The sequence below is a fragment of the Manacus candei genome, unplaced genomic scaffold (assembly GCF_025592945.1).
Source record: "Manacus candei isolate 608988 ecotype Guabito, Panama unplaced genomic scaffold, ASM2559294v1 h1tg000048l, whole genome shotgun sequence".
Lineage (NCBI taxonomy): Eukaryota > Metazoa > Chordata > Aves > Passeriformes > Pipridae > Manacus > Manacus candei.
In genome coordinates this window covers 2,600,672-2,617,339 of record NW_026138096.1, presented here as the reverse complement: position 1 = coordinate 2,617,339, position 16,668 = coordinate 2,600,672, and the positions used below count along the sequence as shown (strand labels likewise).

General features: G+C 38.5%; 1 protein-coding gene across 1 annotated transcript; it reads left to right on the top strand.

Annotated features, from left to right (window-relative positions):
• The first annotated feature begins 735 nt into the window (after positions 1 to 735).
• Positions 736 to 16,331, top strand: OTOP1 (otopetrin 1). Its single transcript, XM_051798447.1, has 6 exons — positions 736 to 1,230; positions 7,387 to 7,523; positions 10,287 to 10,345; positions 11,965 to 12,095; positions 14,621 to 15,567; positions 15,953 to 16,331. Exons 1-6 carry the CDS (start codon positions 867 to 869, stop codon positions 16,121 to 16,123), a joined length of 1,809 nt encoding a protein of 602 aa, XP_051654407.1. The 5' UTR covers positions 736 to 866; the 3' UTR covers positions 16,124 to 16,331.
• The last annotated feature ends 337 nt before the right edge of the window (positions 16,332 to 16,668 follow it).

Here is a 16,668-nt window from a genome sequence, read left to right as displayed (position 1 = left end):
TAAATAGCTTGTGACCATGGGTCACAGTTAGAACTAGGCAGTTTAAGTAGAAAAGGGTCAATACTTAAAATGCGTATAAATACTGGGAAAATGAATAAATAAGAAGTGGAGTAAATTCTGCAGAAGTTTTTGCTACTTTGTGCTCAGTAGTTGCTTCTCCAGCTAGCAATTGCTGTAATACTGTGTTGTCGGAATAGACTTCCTAAAAAAAATAAGGCAAATTGCTGCTTTTGAAAGGTCTAGACAATTCCTGAAAATGGAGATTCTGTACTACTGGTGGAAGTACTGGTTGCCCAAAAGTAGGGGACCTGTGGGGCCCAGAGTGTGAAGCATGGTGGGTGATCCCGTTGCCACCTCCATGCAAAGGAACTCCATCACCAGCTGTTGGCTGCAGAGCAGGTTCCATCCACCTGTCCTTGCTTTCTCCCAGCATCTTCCTTCCACACGCTGGCTGTTCCTCGGCTTTCCAATCACAGCTGCTAATGGTCAGGGGGTTTTGTACAACATTCGCTGTCTTTCCCATCTCCCTGTCTAGGAAACGTGTTACACTGCACAGGTCTCTGTCAACACGGATGGAAGCTCCATATCCCTCACCAAAGCCAGCCGGGCAGGGCTCACCTGCCCCTTCACGACGGACACGACCGGCTGCCTCCGGACTAACCTTCTCCCTTACCCTGGTCTCGACATCAGCTGTTGTCTGAATCTCAGGCAACGCTGTCCCGCAAACACCTCAGCATCCTTTCCCCCACCGGCGGCCTCCCTTCCCATCGGGGTCCTGGGGCTCGGCCCCGGCAAGGGACCCCCGGCGGTCCCCGCCCGCGGGCAGGCACGGCCAGGGCCACGGCCCCGCTCCGCCCCCGGCCGGGATGGGGGACGGGCCAGCCTCGGGGCTCCCGGGGGAAGCGCGGCCGCCTGCTTGCAGCACCTGGCCAGCGGCGTGGGAGATGGAGAAAGCCGCCGGTTTCCCCGCGGTGGGCGGCAGCTACCCGCAGAAAAACGCCGAGATCCTCAGCAGCCAGTATGGCATCAACCTCTTCCTGGCCGGGCTGCTGCTCACCTTCGCCTGGGCTGTGCACGCCGTGGGCATCAGCAAGAGCCACCTGCTCTCCTACCTCATCACGCTGATGCTCATCCAGCTGCTGTGGATGTTGTGGTACCTTTGCAGGAGCTGCACGCAGAGAAGGCTGATCCGGGACAAGGACACCCACGCCGGGGCCCGCTGGCTGAAGTGTAAGTACCGGCCGGCGGCACAAAGGGTGGTACCGCACGAGAGACATCTGTGCCATCACCTGTGTCTGCTACCTCTTTGTTACCCTCTCCATCCCTACCAGGAGGCATCCTGCTATTCGTGAACTGAGTGCACATGCAGTGCACTCTAAAGTAAATATATGCATAAGCTGAACATACTCAGAGATTGTATGGGAAAGCTGTTTGCTAAACATCCTCACTTTCCAACCTACCGTTTACAATGCTGAAAGCTCTGGTGCCTTTTTCCCTTAGCAGGCTCGTTTGGCAACTCTTGAAAAATTAAATATAGGTACTGGAAGAGGCAACTTTTTGGTGTCTTGCAGCTCTTTTGGATGAATTACCACCTTTTCCAGATGATATAATGCAACTTACTTAAGGGTAGTACCAGTCAGAAGGGTCCTCAAGTGCTCTCTATACCAATGTATATCAGAGATTCCCATTTATATGTGTACAGTGATGCTTTAGAAACATCTGGACTTAGACAGAAAAGGACAAAATCCCTGACCAGATCAGTAGGTAGATCAGTATATAAAGCAGTTAAGCAAGGAATCTAAAACTAGCATTAGTTAAGCAAGGAATCTAAAACTAGCATTAGCTTGTAGGAAAAGTATACAAGTTTGCAACGATAGTGGTGGGATGTGATGGCCCTTATTTGCAGTCAGGTGTGTACTGGAGTGAGGATATAAAGGTATCTTGAGAGAAGGTATTTGGGGAGCACATTACAGAGTTGCAGTGACAGGAATGCTGTTTCTAGGTACCAAGAAAAAGAAACAACCTACATCAGTGCTGTGTGGAGCAACAGGCAAGCCCAGTTTTACCAACCTCCTCCTCTTTTCCAGTCTCAGCACTGTAAGCAATAGATTGGAAAGTAAGTATTTTAAGTGGAATGCTGTAAGACAGCTTTTCCATAAAATATTTCCTACCTGCTAGCAATGAGACAACAGTTAATTATCACAGCAGCTAATAAAATACCTAAATTAAAATTCCAAGAACATCTAACACGTGATTATTTTGAAAAGTGAGGTTGTGTTGCGGAAATGTAGTTTGTTCTCAGTGTCAGTGCTTGTGTGTCTTTTATTTTCTTTGCAATTGCTAAAAATTGTGTATGAATTGCTCACAGAAAATCTTTTTTTTTTCGATGTCTAAAATAGAGCCATGGTCTGTAGACTCTTTCTTGAAATGTATGGAGTTCACATACCAGCTGTGGAATTGTTCCTCTTGTTTATTTACTGTTTTTCAAGGCCATATTCATCTCTCAGGCATTTTTCATTTATTAGCTTATATGGCTTACAACGTTCTGAAATTCATTAATGCAAGTCTTAACTTGATCCTAACTTGGACCAAGCTATGCTTTTGTTACTCAGAGGGTAGCTTTCCCCTCCTAAGTATGGAATAACTACTGCTTAACATGGGTAAGTACAGCAGGATCCCCTGCCCTTTTTCTTTTGGCACTGCATTCACAGCATTTTATTTGTCCTACAGGTTATAAGGAGTCACAGAAACTTAGAAATAAGATCCTGGATTGAACTACTAGGTTACCTTACCCATTTCTTTTACCAGCACAGGATGGCTCTTTGTACTGGCTTCTCAAGTGGTGCGGCTTCCATGACTTCTCTTGGATGTCTAGGCTGCAATTCATCAAATTTGCCCTTAGGGAATGACCTACACTTTCCTATTCTTAGGAGTTTCTTGTATTTACAATAAGTCTGTACAATTCCTTTATCCTCTGTTGGGAAAAGAAAACTTATTTGAGCTAAGGAAAAACTCAGGTGACAATTCTTTTGCCAAGATCCCCCTTGCCCTCCTCTTTATCAATGTTTTTGTCATAGAAATCTTTTAACTGAAAGACTAAAAGTCCAAAAAGAAAAGGGGGGATGGAGGGGATAGAGACATTTTCATCGAGTCTTTCTATGGAAAGCTTTCTGCAATTTTTTACTAGCTTTATCAGCTGCTTTTGAAGAATATCTCCTTGCTGTCCTTGGGAGAGCAAATGTCCTTGTATTAAACAGTATAAAATGAGTATATTTTCATGAATCCTTTCAAATTGTGAATATCATTTTAGTAAAAGTGGTGGTAGCTGCCTACTTAGAACATTTTGCTATGACAACTGTTGAAAAAGAACAATTTAACAAAATCCTCCTATAACTGAGTCCTTGTACATATTTAACAATGCTAGGAGGACAGTTGGTCAGATTACAAGAATTGCTCACAGGAAGGTTTCCTTGAGCCTTTTTGCACCAAGGTATCAGTTGTGTGAACCTCAGAGCATGGTTGCCTTCCTGCTTGCATGGGCACCAAGAATCACTCCTGTAGTCTGAATGTGGGAAAAGTTTCCAGGAGAGCTTTGTCTTTAATATGACACAGTTATCCTGACCCAAATAATCACAGAGAGTCTTAAGAAGCCCTTTCCTTGACATATTACAAATGTTATTCCCCTAAGTACACTTTCCTATTAGGAAAAGCTCTCTGACCATTTTTTTTTGAAGTTCAGCCAAGTGAGCCAGGGAACTCAAAATTAAAATAAATTGGCTTCACAAATGGCTTTGTTTTATTACATTCTCCAGCAGCACAGCTTCTGTTTACAGCATTGACAATTAGTCAACTTGCAAAGCTCTTGGCAGACTTCAGCTTAATATCTTTTTACTGCTTGCATTGAATTGTCAGTTATTTGAACAGTATTTGAAATTAAGAGTGGTGGTTTTGCAACTGTATCATTATGGCTTTTATTCTTCTTGATGATTGATAGAAAGAAACAAGCCAGCATTTAGCAATATTGCAAATCCTAATACTGGTCCCTTAAGACAGACAGGTTTCAATGAGTATTTTAAAAAATTAAAGAAACAGTGCTCAATAGCAATCATTTCACATTTCTTAAACTTGCAAATGGAAATAGCAAAACAGTGGCATTATCTTCCTTGCAATTACTGATATTCATTTAGCATTAGTACATAATACTGAAGTCTCCATCAGGAAAAATTAACACAGAAACCATTATCATACCACATGTATGGTCACAACTGTTGTGCTTTGATTTTTGACTAAGCAAACTAGTACAATCATTCTCTTTCAAAGCCCATAAATAAATAAGCACGTTGGACACTTTGTATACACTTGTAGTGTGGCCACCTGAGTGATTGCAAGAAATATCTAGATACGATTTGAATAAATGAAATAATCTAACATTAAAAGAGTCATATAAAATCTTCTAATCCCTAGAGGACAATGGCAAAACTATTGATTTCAGTGGAAACAGGTTGAAGCCTACCAAATCTCTGATGGATATAAAAGAAACATAAAGAGTGATTTGAAAGCATAAACCAAAATACTCAATGTGAAAGAAACTTCGTGTGTTTTATTGTTGTTGTTGTTTCCCTCTCAGTGATCTGCTGGACACTGAGCTAAAGCTATTAAGACTGTACAGCTGAAATATAGACCTTGTGAAATGGAAGCAAGACAGAGTGGAACTACAGTACAGGTCATCTTTGTAAAAACAAGATGCATGTATGGTGCAGGAGACAGATCATTAATCTAAAATGTGTTTCCTTTTCACTTTTGTGAATTTAAACCTGAGCCTCTTGCCTTGCCTTTCCTTGCCTTTCCTTGCCTTCCCTTACCTTCCCTTGCCTTCTCTTGCCTTGCCTTGCCTTGCCTTGCCTTCCCTCTTCACATTTTTTCTATTTAACAGGTCCCTTGTGGTTCTATTCTGCTGAGCCACTCTCATGAATAATGGAAGCAAGGATGCAGAATTTTTTCTTACAAAACACATTTTCCACCCACTTTGGTTTGACATTACTACTTCACTGAAACAGATCCTTAGGGCTTAAATGTGCATCATAAATTCATTGGGAAATTACTCCTGTCATGACTGGGGACTTAAATATCTTTCTAAAGTACTCTGTAAAGTCAACATATGCACAGCAATTCACTGTAGAGTTACTGATAATCTTTTGCTTCGGAAGATAGCATTTGTCTTCTTATTGAAACAATCATTACACACATGAAGTCCCTCTAATTGTCATGTTCCAGACAAATAGGCTGTTTCCTGCATACTTTTTAAATAAACTATGAATCACAACATCAATCATAGAATAATTTAGGTAGGAAGGGACTTCTGAAAGTCGTCTAGTCTGAACACCTTGGTCAGAGCATGTCCAGTTACCTCAGGTAGAGTTATTTCAGAAGAATTAGCCATTCTAATTTATTTTAGAATTATTTACATTTTTTTTGAGAAGGAAGAAAATGTATCATTTGATCTCAAGAGTAGCATAGAATTTTGTGTATTGTGATGTCATGTACTTTCATACATAATGATAATGGCACATGTGGTCTTCATTCCTGTTACATGTGTTAGAATACAATTTAGCTGATGTAAGAAGCATAAATTAGGAAACTACATGGGGTTGTACACATGCATGAAGTGCAGAGCTGAGGTTCTAGATTTTGCAATATTAAAGCAAAAGTTTTTATCTCTTGGTAGAAATTTCAATCAATCAGTAATTTGGCTTTTATTTTTTATAGAGAGATTGTAAAACAGAAACACAAAATCCTCTTGAAATTCACACCTGTGCAATTAAAAAGGTTTTGGAAGTCTATTTTTGTTTAATTTTAAAGGATCAATGAAATAATAAAATTACACTGTGTTTTTATAATTTCTACTTAATTTTATTGATGCAATTTTAAGAATAAAGATATGTCAGGGCTGACAGTGGGTCTGTTAGCTCTTTGGAAGAAGATTTTGACCTGGGAAAGTTACGGGTGTATCCTTGAGATAGGAGAGGTATGTATGCAGCCCTGGCTGAAAGAAGACAGCTGTGGAGAACTTAGGTTTGGTCCTGTGAGAACTCCAGCTTTGGCCTTGAGCTTTGCCAACAGTATTACTAACAAATAATAGCTAATTAAAAAATACAGTCATCTGCCTGCCTTCTGATGCTTGCTAACATGGAATACAAAAAGACTTATGGGAAAGAGTAAAGACTGGTACTTTGCTCAGTACTGGACTGTTCGTGTTTTTCTTCTTTACTTTTGACCGCCACAACAATAACAAAGATATTATTAATTAATTAAATAAATAATTTAGTAATACTTTTTTATTATCAGGAGTCAAGTGGAATATGTTGTGCTTATATGGAAATTAGGTTGTGGTCCTTTATAAAAGATAAATATTCATCAAAGTCAACACTAGTGATGTTATTTACATTACAAAGAAAGATTAAGATACTGATGGAGATATATATCATAAGGTCCATGGTAAATTTCTGTCTAGTCTTCATTAAAATAAACCCAAATTAAATCCAGTGAAAGCTTGTTTGACTAAAAACCTAAAGAAAAAAAAAAACACAACCCCCCTGCCCCCCTCCTGAAAACAAACCAAAACCAAGAAAATGAAGGCTTTAGTTTGGTTCAGTAATCTTATTGCCAGTTGTTGCTTAGTCATACAGGTACAAATCCATAATAAAAAAAGGTATCAATAATTAAACAATGGGAAATGTATTTTAAAGTCCTTTAGGATACAAAATACATATTTAGAGAAATATATTAGGGGATTTTTGTGTGTGTGAAATATAGATACTGAAATTAAATCTTTAGTTCCTTCCTAGGAGAACAAACCATACAGCTCATTGTAGTTGTGGTCTCTCAGTTAAAGTGTAACCCCTGAGCCATGGGGAGGGCACACACCAAGTGATTGTGTTACTTCCCACTGTCGAGCTTTTGGGCTTGGAGACTGTAAGGTGATTGTTCAGCTCCCCAGAACTGTACAGTTTGCTGTGTGGCTGTCTAGAGCACTAATTCATGCCCTGTGTGGCAGCTGCACTTGAGAGGCTGACCCTGCTCAGAGCTGGGAGTCACCTGAACGGGGCTGAGTGTCTCCAGGTCCTGGCCAGTGCTACACTGGCCATGCAGGGTGTGTACTGTGATGTGCTTTCAGAATATATTGGGCACAGGCTTTCACAAGTTAAAGGCACTTATTACATTGAGTCAATTAACTTCATGAACATCGATCTACTTTTATTCTACTAACCAAGAACACAGATATTGATTGACTTTTATTTCCCTAAACAGCTTTTACTGTATTGTACAAATTGTCTCTAGACACCATAATTATACATTGACATTTTCTTGTATCTTTTTCATTTGTAGGTGGGATTACTTTGTTTGCAGTGATTACTTTAATTATGGACTCTTTTAAAATTGGATATTACATTGATTTTTCAAACTGTTTATCACCAACTGAAGGCATTTTTCCTGTTACACATGCTGTGCACACCATCTTACAGGTAAAAGTCACTGGTTGCAGTTTTATATTACAACTTTATTCCTTCCCAAAAATATGTTTTATTTTGTTATCAGTGAATTTTACACTAATTTAATTTCTAAGCATATCACAGAATACTTTGGAGGACTAAATGCTTGTGCATGTATTAAGCATGTGTAAATTCAAGCTTTGCTTTGCAAACCTGGAATTGCTCAGCCACAAAATCATATGGATTTGAAAAAGGAGTAATCAAAAAATGCTCTCCTACAGTTGAAGTTACATTGTATTTTAAATTAGAGTTACATATGTAATTTTCACAATTTTCAGGCTGAAATGAGTAGCTCAGCTAAAGACAATTCCCTTGATTCTGTTTGTAGGACTTGTCATACAAGTTCAATTCAGTCTGTCTCTCCTGATGTCCCATTGAGTCAGTGACTCCTGTAAAATATTCCAGCTGCTTGCTTGTTGTAAGGCTTTGGCTCCATAGTGTGTGCTGACACTCCATAGCTGATTGTTTTTCATATTAATTCCTCTGAGCCCCTGCCAGCAGGTTTCTAGGAAAGAAGGAAAGAAAAAGCCACTCAACTGAGATTCTTAGTTATAGCCAGGTACTTGTATGCACTTTCCAAGATGATTTAGTCAGAAAGAAAAGAAAGATTTTTCTAGCAGTTGTGGTTGCATGTAAATGAGCTTTTGAACAACCTACACTTTCCTGTTTTCTGTAACAAAAAAAAAAAAAAAGCATAGCCATACAAGTAGTAGCTCTGACCTCTACAATGTTTTTCTCTGGGGGGTGAAATCTGATTTGGTTGAAATAATCTTATTTTCACATTCTTGTAATATGCACTCTCCAGGTCTTGCAACCTCTTTGCTTTACCTCTGAAAAACAAACCAATGAAATTAAGCCCCTTTGCCCTGCTGATCTGCATGCAGCATTCTCCCTTGCATCCAGAGACCCTGAGCTGACAAGGTTTCCAGTCACCATGAACTGGAGTGTGGAAGAACAATGTGTGATGAACAAAAGGAACGAGAGTGCTAATTTAAATGTTGCATCACCCAGTGTTACTGAATTTATCATCTACAAAGCTTAAAATAATGAAAGCTTGAATGTTAGCCTGAGCAATCAAAGAAAAAGTTAAAAACTAATTTACCAGATAACTCTTACCTAAGACATATCTCAGGTCTTTGAAACAGAGGATGAAATTACAGCAGAGAACATCCCTAAAACACCTAAAAGCCAAAGGATTTGTTTTCTCCAGAATATGTGTCAGATTCTGTTGTGTTTTACTCTAAATGAGGCATCCTGATATATGCCATTAAATTAATATATACTTACTGCACCTATGTATGAACTAACATGTACCTGCCCTTCCAAGACAGGCTGTGCATTATCCTCTTTCACAGGCAGGAATCCCTTTGAGGAAATGAGTATTCTGTGAGCAAAAATGGGATTTTATGCTATCTCTTTACTGACTTTTCCTATTCCCTCCCGCTTTCTTGTGTCTGAACAGATCTTCAAAACTTACTTTTTTTTTTAAGTTTTGAAAAATGCTTTCAGATCTGCTGTCAGATTTTACTGCATCAATCCCAGAACGGGAACTTGAGTGTGGCATTAGAGACTAAGATAATTTCAATTTGATTTTAGTTGAAACCTGCATGAAATTTTGTACTCTGTACAAAACTGGGGTTTTCCAGTGGCCACACCTCTTATTTATAAATGCTTCAATTAGCGGAATTAATGTTATTGCTGGGTAGCATAGGTGAGCCATAGAGAACTGCATTTGCCTAGCTTTTCCCGAAATTAGACATTAAATACTTCAGACAACAGCAGCTATGAAGGCACCCTACATTTATGGGAACTGTGGTAAAATGGACTTCCAGTTACTCCAATTGCTGAAGAAGAACTTAAAATTCTTTTTACTTTTCAGGCCATTACTGAAACACTAAACTAGGCAGGTTTCTAAGAGAAATCTTTGGACTCTTTCTCTCCTGATAGTTCACCTACTGTTGAGTTCAGTATTCTAGGAACTACTGAGAGTAAACAGGACTCCCAGCTTCACCCTAACATCCCTGAGGAATATTGGTATAGTTCTCCTTGAACCTGTCAGCACTTGAAACCAGTTTTGTATCAGCAGCAATCTCTTTCTGAGGTCTCCATTATGCTCCCACAAACAAAGAGTCTTAATTTTATTCCTCTTTTACCTTGACTTGCTAACTCATTGTTGTTATCTCTCTCTTTTATTCTCCAGCTGAGTTTTCTGCACTATCATTAAGTACAACTGCTGTGTTCTTAATGGAGTTGTCTCTCAGGCTGATAGCACGAGCTTTTCTCTTGCTTCCTGAGAGTCTGCTGTTTTATTAGCTAAGTCTGGTATCCTTTCACCTATCTCTGTCCCTCCATAGAACTTAATATATTTAATAAAATATTCAAACTTAGCGTGACCATGCCCTACAGTAATCATACTGCAATCCGCAGCTGGTAGCTTTATTTCCTTTGTCATTGAAATAAAAGTCTCTTCAGATACAGAAGCAAAATATGTTTTTATGAGTGATACTGAGACTTTCTACTGTTAAGCCACTGATTTTGTGTACAAGAAACTTCAGGTTCTGGGAGAACATCACAGGAAATCATGAGCTCTTTCACATGCATGGAGATGGAGCTGCATCAGTTTAAATCATCAGAGATTTTAATTACCAATGCTTCTGTCTATAGATGCACTTTCCTTTCTCAGTGTCACACATGCTCATTAGTGTAATAATATTTCTCTGTATTCCTTTCATTTAGGTTTACTTTCTGTGGTGTCATGCGAAGGATGTTATCCAGTCTTTCAAAACACTTGAAAGGTAAAGTGTACCTGATCTTCATCTGGCATGTTAATAGGTGTAGGTCTGTACAGGGCTTTTAACACCTACATTTTTACTGTATTAGAGACAGTGAAAATATACAGAGGTTGATTCTCTTCTTGATTGTGTTACATAGAAAGAAATAAAATAGTCAAATAGAAAGTAACTCCATTTACCCTTATTTAAACTGTACTTATATTTTTTAATACACAATAGTCACAGAATAGATGTATTTTTCTCATGAGAGAGGGAAATGGCAATGTATGATACCACAGTGTCATTTAATTTTTTTAAAGGAAGGATCACTTATGTGTTTTAGGGCTATGGACTATATTAAGTTTTATTTATTTAGCTACTGAAAGGGAATCTGCATCAGCAACCTGCAGTCCGTGCAATGTGTCTGAGGTATTTTATATTGATTTTTATGGAAAGCACCTTTTTATAACTAGATCTTAGACACATAGAACAGGTTGGGTTGGAAGGAACCTTTAAAGGTCATCTAGTCCAACCACCCTGCAGGAAGCAGGGACATCTTCAACTAGATCAGGTTTCTCAGAGCTCTGTGCAACCTGGCCTTGAATGTTTCCAGGGATGGGGCATCTACCACCTCTCTGGGCAACCTGTTCCAAGGTTGCACCTGAATCTACCCTGGTTTAGTTTAAAACCCCTTGTCCCTTCTAAAAAGTCTGTCCTCATCTTTCACATAAACCCCTTTTAGGTACTGGAAGGCTGCTATGAGGAGAAGTTATCACAGAAGGCTTTGCAGTGTCAGCTGGTGATATCAGCTCTGTTTATAAGTAGATTTTAAAAATCCCTAACTACAAGTTCAGCACTGAGAACAGTGCAGTAAGAAAACTGTTTCTTGGTGAAGGAACATGAAGAGCTTCAGGTACAGGAGGATGCCTGGCAGAATGGTAGGTGAAAGGATTGTGCCTGAGAAAGAGATACTATGATCTTCTACAAAGAAAGGGAGTGCTTGACAATAGAAAACCATTATTGTCTGGATTTTATTAGGAAGTTCAGAACCATAAATGCACTTCTTTCCCCAATGCCATTCTGTTTCACCAAGTCTGAAATGGTCTCCTGTCAGAGACCATGAGTCTCAAAAATGCATGGAGACCTCATTGTACCAGTACTTTGAGTGGAATAAAGCCCTCTGTTAGCTTCAGCTCTCTCCAGGAGACAAAAAGGCATGAACTAGAAGTTAGAGAAGGCAGCGGTCTCTGCAAAGACAGACCAGATACAGTGAATATGAAGGAGCACAGCAGAAGGCTGTGAAATATAGTTTACAAAATAATTAATCCTGTTCAAACTGTTCAGTCACTGTCATTAACATGAAGCTTGTTCAGCCCAATGAGAGAGCATAACAAATAATAGCAGCATCCTATTAGTAGTTTAACACATTAAGCCAATGTGTTTCTGTAAAATTTTGCAGGTCTAATATTCAGAGTGCTCCACTGCAGAACATCTTTAGAGATTGGTGATGATTGGTTTTTTTCCCCTGCACCAACAAATAAATAGTGCCATGTAGCTTGTCTACAGAAAGTTAATTCGTTTCATCTAAAATATATGGAGATACAGTTTGTGCAGATTCCTTCAATAATTACTTTATTTTGTAGGTTTGGGGTTATCCATTCTGTGTTCACAAATTTGCTCCTGTGGACAAACGGAGTCTTAGCAGAGTCAAAACATCAATTGAATGAACATAAGGAAAGACTGATCACGCTTGGTTTTGGGAACATAACTATAGGTAAGTGAAAGGGTTGGTACGTTTTGGAATTCCTGCTCTAGCACACTCATACAAAATACTGTGTCACTGTAGGTTGGAGCTGGGTCATTTATGGTTATGTCAGCATAGTCATTCTGGAGCAAATAGTAGTCAGTATGTAGTAAGTTCAGATCGTAACTAAAATGTTACATGATCATTAGCATATATGTGATAAAGGCTGTTGTTTTCTTCTAAATTCCAAAAATGGAGATTTTTGAAAACATTTCTTTTCAGGAACAACATCAATGAAGAACCCCTTTATTAGTAAATCATAGAAGTAAATTGAACACAGCGGCTTTAAAATGAGACTTTACTAAGTTATTCAGAGAAAAACAAGCATGGATAACCTTCCCAGAAGAGTGGTTGCATGTGGTCTGTGGTCCTACAGGGTTCAGTGGGGTGGCTCAGAGGAACAGGAGTTATCCATAAGTGCTGCTTTACAAGACAAGGATTTTGCTCTGGGTGTTCTTTTTTTACAATGAATCCATTTTCTCTATTGGTAAGATGGTGCAAGTTGTAGTCAGCAAATATTTAGTATAAGGAAGATATAAAGAAAAAAATCTTCACTATGAGTCTGGTAAGGCACTGGCACACATTACTTAGAGAAGTTATGGATGCTCCATCCCTGGAAGTGTTCAAGGCCAGGTTGGATGGAGCCCTGAGCAACCTGGTCTAGTGGAAGGTGTCTCTGCCCATGGCAAGAAGTTGAAACTAAATGACCTTGAAGGTCCCTTGCAACCCGGGCCATTCTATGATTCTGTTATAACCTCTGGGATACTTTCTGCTTTCAAACTCCAGTGAAGCATGGGGAAATTAGGAATGCTTAACTTTAAGAGGAAATAAAAGTTCTCAGTAGCTATAAGCAATTTTCTTCCCATGAAAATTTATCAGTGCAGATGATAAATTTTGATTGTGTTCACAAAGGAAAAGACAGACAGTTTCTAAAAGCGAGAATGTATGTTTTTCTACCCAAGGAATTCAATGGTGCTTGTATACAAAAACTCCTGATTTTGCCTCTATAAAGCCAAATCCTGATCTAATTTCTTTTTGGCCTATTTATAATTTTTATAAATTGAAAAATTTTAGGCATTTTTAATAATTCCTACCAAAGTTCACATATAAGTGAAAAAAACTTTAAAATCTATAAAATATTATTTCACTATAATTGTGTCTAAAATTATGACCACCATTTACATCTGTTGGCAATTATTGCCCTTTATATGTATCCATGGAAACTATCAAGTTTCCATTAATAGTCAGGTAGCTGAATTGATAGTCCAGAGATTTTGTAATCATGGAGCATTAGTAGACAACAGGCAAATCAGAAGTTGATGGCTTTTCTTGATATCTTTACTTGTTAAATAGAAGTAGTTTCCTTATATTTTTCCCCATTATTCTGCTGCCAGAATTTTTATACAACGTGAAGAGTGAGAAATAGCATCTGAAAAATGGGGAGTGAAATAGTGATCCACAAGACAAGATTGGCATTAATATACAATCCACTGCAAAAACAATTTTTTCCACCTCTTAACAGTGTGTATTTGAGACAAAACAATACCAACTTTCTCCTCTTCTCTTCTGTCTTGAAATTGCAGAAAACAAAAGAAAAATTGTCAGGCACAGATCTAAAATCCACACCTAAAAATGTGCTCTTAAGCATGTATGGTTATATATTTATAAATAAATACATTGGAAATAGGTGTCTTTTTTTTTCCACCACCGTGGAAATTTCTGACATTATTTGCTTAGGTTATATATGCACATTGAATATATTTATTTTACAAATATGAGCAGTTGTTCGTTGAGATACCTTACCGGTTTATGTTGCAGGTAACTCACAGCAGAGATATAATGATTTCATAAGTTCCTCTCAAAAGGAGAAGATTGATTTTTGGTGGGGGGTTTTTTGTGGTTTTGTTTATTTGTTTTCATTTTGTTTGGTTTGGTTTTTACTTTAAAACTATTCTGGGACATTGAGTCAAAGTATCTGTGGTTTATTTTACCTCTTTCTTAAACATAAATGACTTTTTAATAAAGTGGTTTTGCTATTGGACACTACACTAGTGTAAATAACTGATAAAAATGAGAGTATAACTGAGCCCTTTCCTTGTTAAGCTTCTTCTTGATCTGATCAACAATCCCTGAACTTCTATAAAATCGTCTCTGTTGAAGGGCTGAGGACTCAAAGCCCTTGGCATCTGGATTTTTATGTTATAAAAAAAGTAATTTTAACAAGAACCTGATGAAGTTTTGTACACTTTGGTGCAATATTTGTTCACTATGTGATTATTGCTCAGTGAGTGAGCAGTGAAGTTGGAGATCATATTCTAGTGAAGCAGCAAAAGCTCTGCTGGGTTAATAGTGAAGTCTTTTCTTAGGTGGGTAGCTGGGTGTTGTTTGACTGAAATCTTATCTTTTGTGTTTTATTATTAAATCTATGGTTTTTTTATTCACTTTAAACAAGAAATCTTTATAATGCACATAACTAATCTCTCTTTCTCCTTTAGTTCTAGATGATCATGCACCTCAATGCAACTGCACAACAACAACTCTCTGCTCTATATTTTCTCAAGGAATATATTACCTATATCCCTTTAATATAGAGTACCACATCCTGGCATCCACAATGCTCTATGTCCTGTGGAAGAACGTTGGCCGCAAAGTTGAGCACCACCAGCAAAACAAAACTCGATTCAAATTCCACGGCATAACTGTCGGAATGATTTTCGGACTAATCGTGTTAACCAGCACAATAGCCATAGTTGTTGTGTATTTGATTCAGATTGGAGGTTCAAAAATCAAAAGCGAGTTAGCACTCACTATGTTCTACTTGCATGCTATCTTTGTGCTGGCTCTCATGTGTACAGCTGGAATTGTCGCCCTTCTCATCTACAGACTGGAAGATAGATCGCTGGATAATTCAAAGAATCCCGCTCGAAAACTTGATGCAGAACTGCTGGTGGGCACAGCTGCAGGGTCCTGGCTGCTCTCCTGGGGGTCCATCCTCGCCATTATATGTGCCCAAGCTCATCCAAAATACACCTGGTATAACCTGCCCTACTCTGTTCTGGTTATCATTGAGAAATATATTCAGAATCTCTTTATCATTGAATCCATACACCGTGAGCAGGAAAAGGTTAATGATGACATTAAAACTCTCCGAATAGTGACTATATCTCGGGGGAGCACTTTGTCCCTTACCCCCTTGTACAAAGAGATTTACAATGGCAGAGCCACTTGTGACACTGGGGAGGTGCCCTGTCTGTTTAAGGGCAGTATCTGTGGGAGAGATAACGATGGTGCTGGTGTTGCCAAAGAAGAAACGAGTCAGGACAATACTTCGGTCATGCATTCGGCCTCAGATTTCTCATTTTACAGCAGAAACTCAGTTACTAACAACAAAAGGAGAATTCTGAAGAACATTGCTGCATTTTTATTCCTTTGCAACCTTTCGGTAAGACATTTTGAACATAATTCATAAGTTAATATCCAAAAGCTTCCCAGCTTTTCAAGTCTGATAAGTATATTAAAATTACATGGACCTATAGTTTGTAGGAAATACATTTTACTTTTTCTGGAAGAAGTGAATATGCCTTTGGGGGGACAAAGGTTATTTAAACGTGGAATATGGGAGCCTAGGCTCATTTCAGTCACAGTCTAAAAACTTCAGCAGCAGTGGAAGCTGGAACCCTCTTCCACCAGTGTGCTCCAGTAGCAACAGGGAGTGTTTTCTTAGGGATTTCTGAAACCAATTTGCAGTACGGTGGAGTCACAGTCATTAAGGGCTATTGACTTGTATTGCTGGTGATTAATACTGGCCTTGCGTTCTTTCCCTGCAGCTGTGGATACCCCCGGCATTCGGGTGCCGCCCGGAATATGACAATGGACTGGAAGAAATAGTTTTTGGCTTTGAACCCTGGATAATTGTTGTGAACCTTGCGATGCCTTTTTCCATTTTCTATCGGATGCATTCAGCTGCCTCGCTCTTTGAGGTCAATTGTAAAACATAGATCATACACGGTCCCTCAGTGAACAATTGATTGAATAATTAATTAAATAAATAACAGTTGAAGGAGTGGATGAATGAATGAAAGAATGTAGCAGCTGCTCAATAAATAGAAGATTCAATATTTTCTTTAAAAGAAGGGACCATAGCTAATAGCATGTAATTGTTTTTATTTTTCTTCCACATATTTTGTTATATATGTGGTCTTATTGTATAGGTACACTTTTCAGAATCATATTAGTGTTAATATGATTAACACTACATAATAAAGTTAATTCGATCTCATTAATCTTTGTTTTAGTCATCTGGGATTTGTCTTCTGTATGATTTGTATAGCTTTGTTTTCATTCCTTGTGACTTGTAAAAGGGATTTACAAAAAGTTCTGTATGATTTAGGAGGGAAAATCAGGAAGAGCTGAACTGAATGATGCTCCTGAATCACAGAGATACTAGAAAAACTCCAATTCTTAATTCCTAAGGTTTTTTTAATAGTAAAATCTGAAAACATTTACTATGTAATTGGGATGTGGGAATTAATTTAGACTTCCT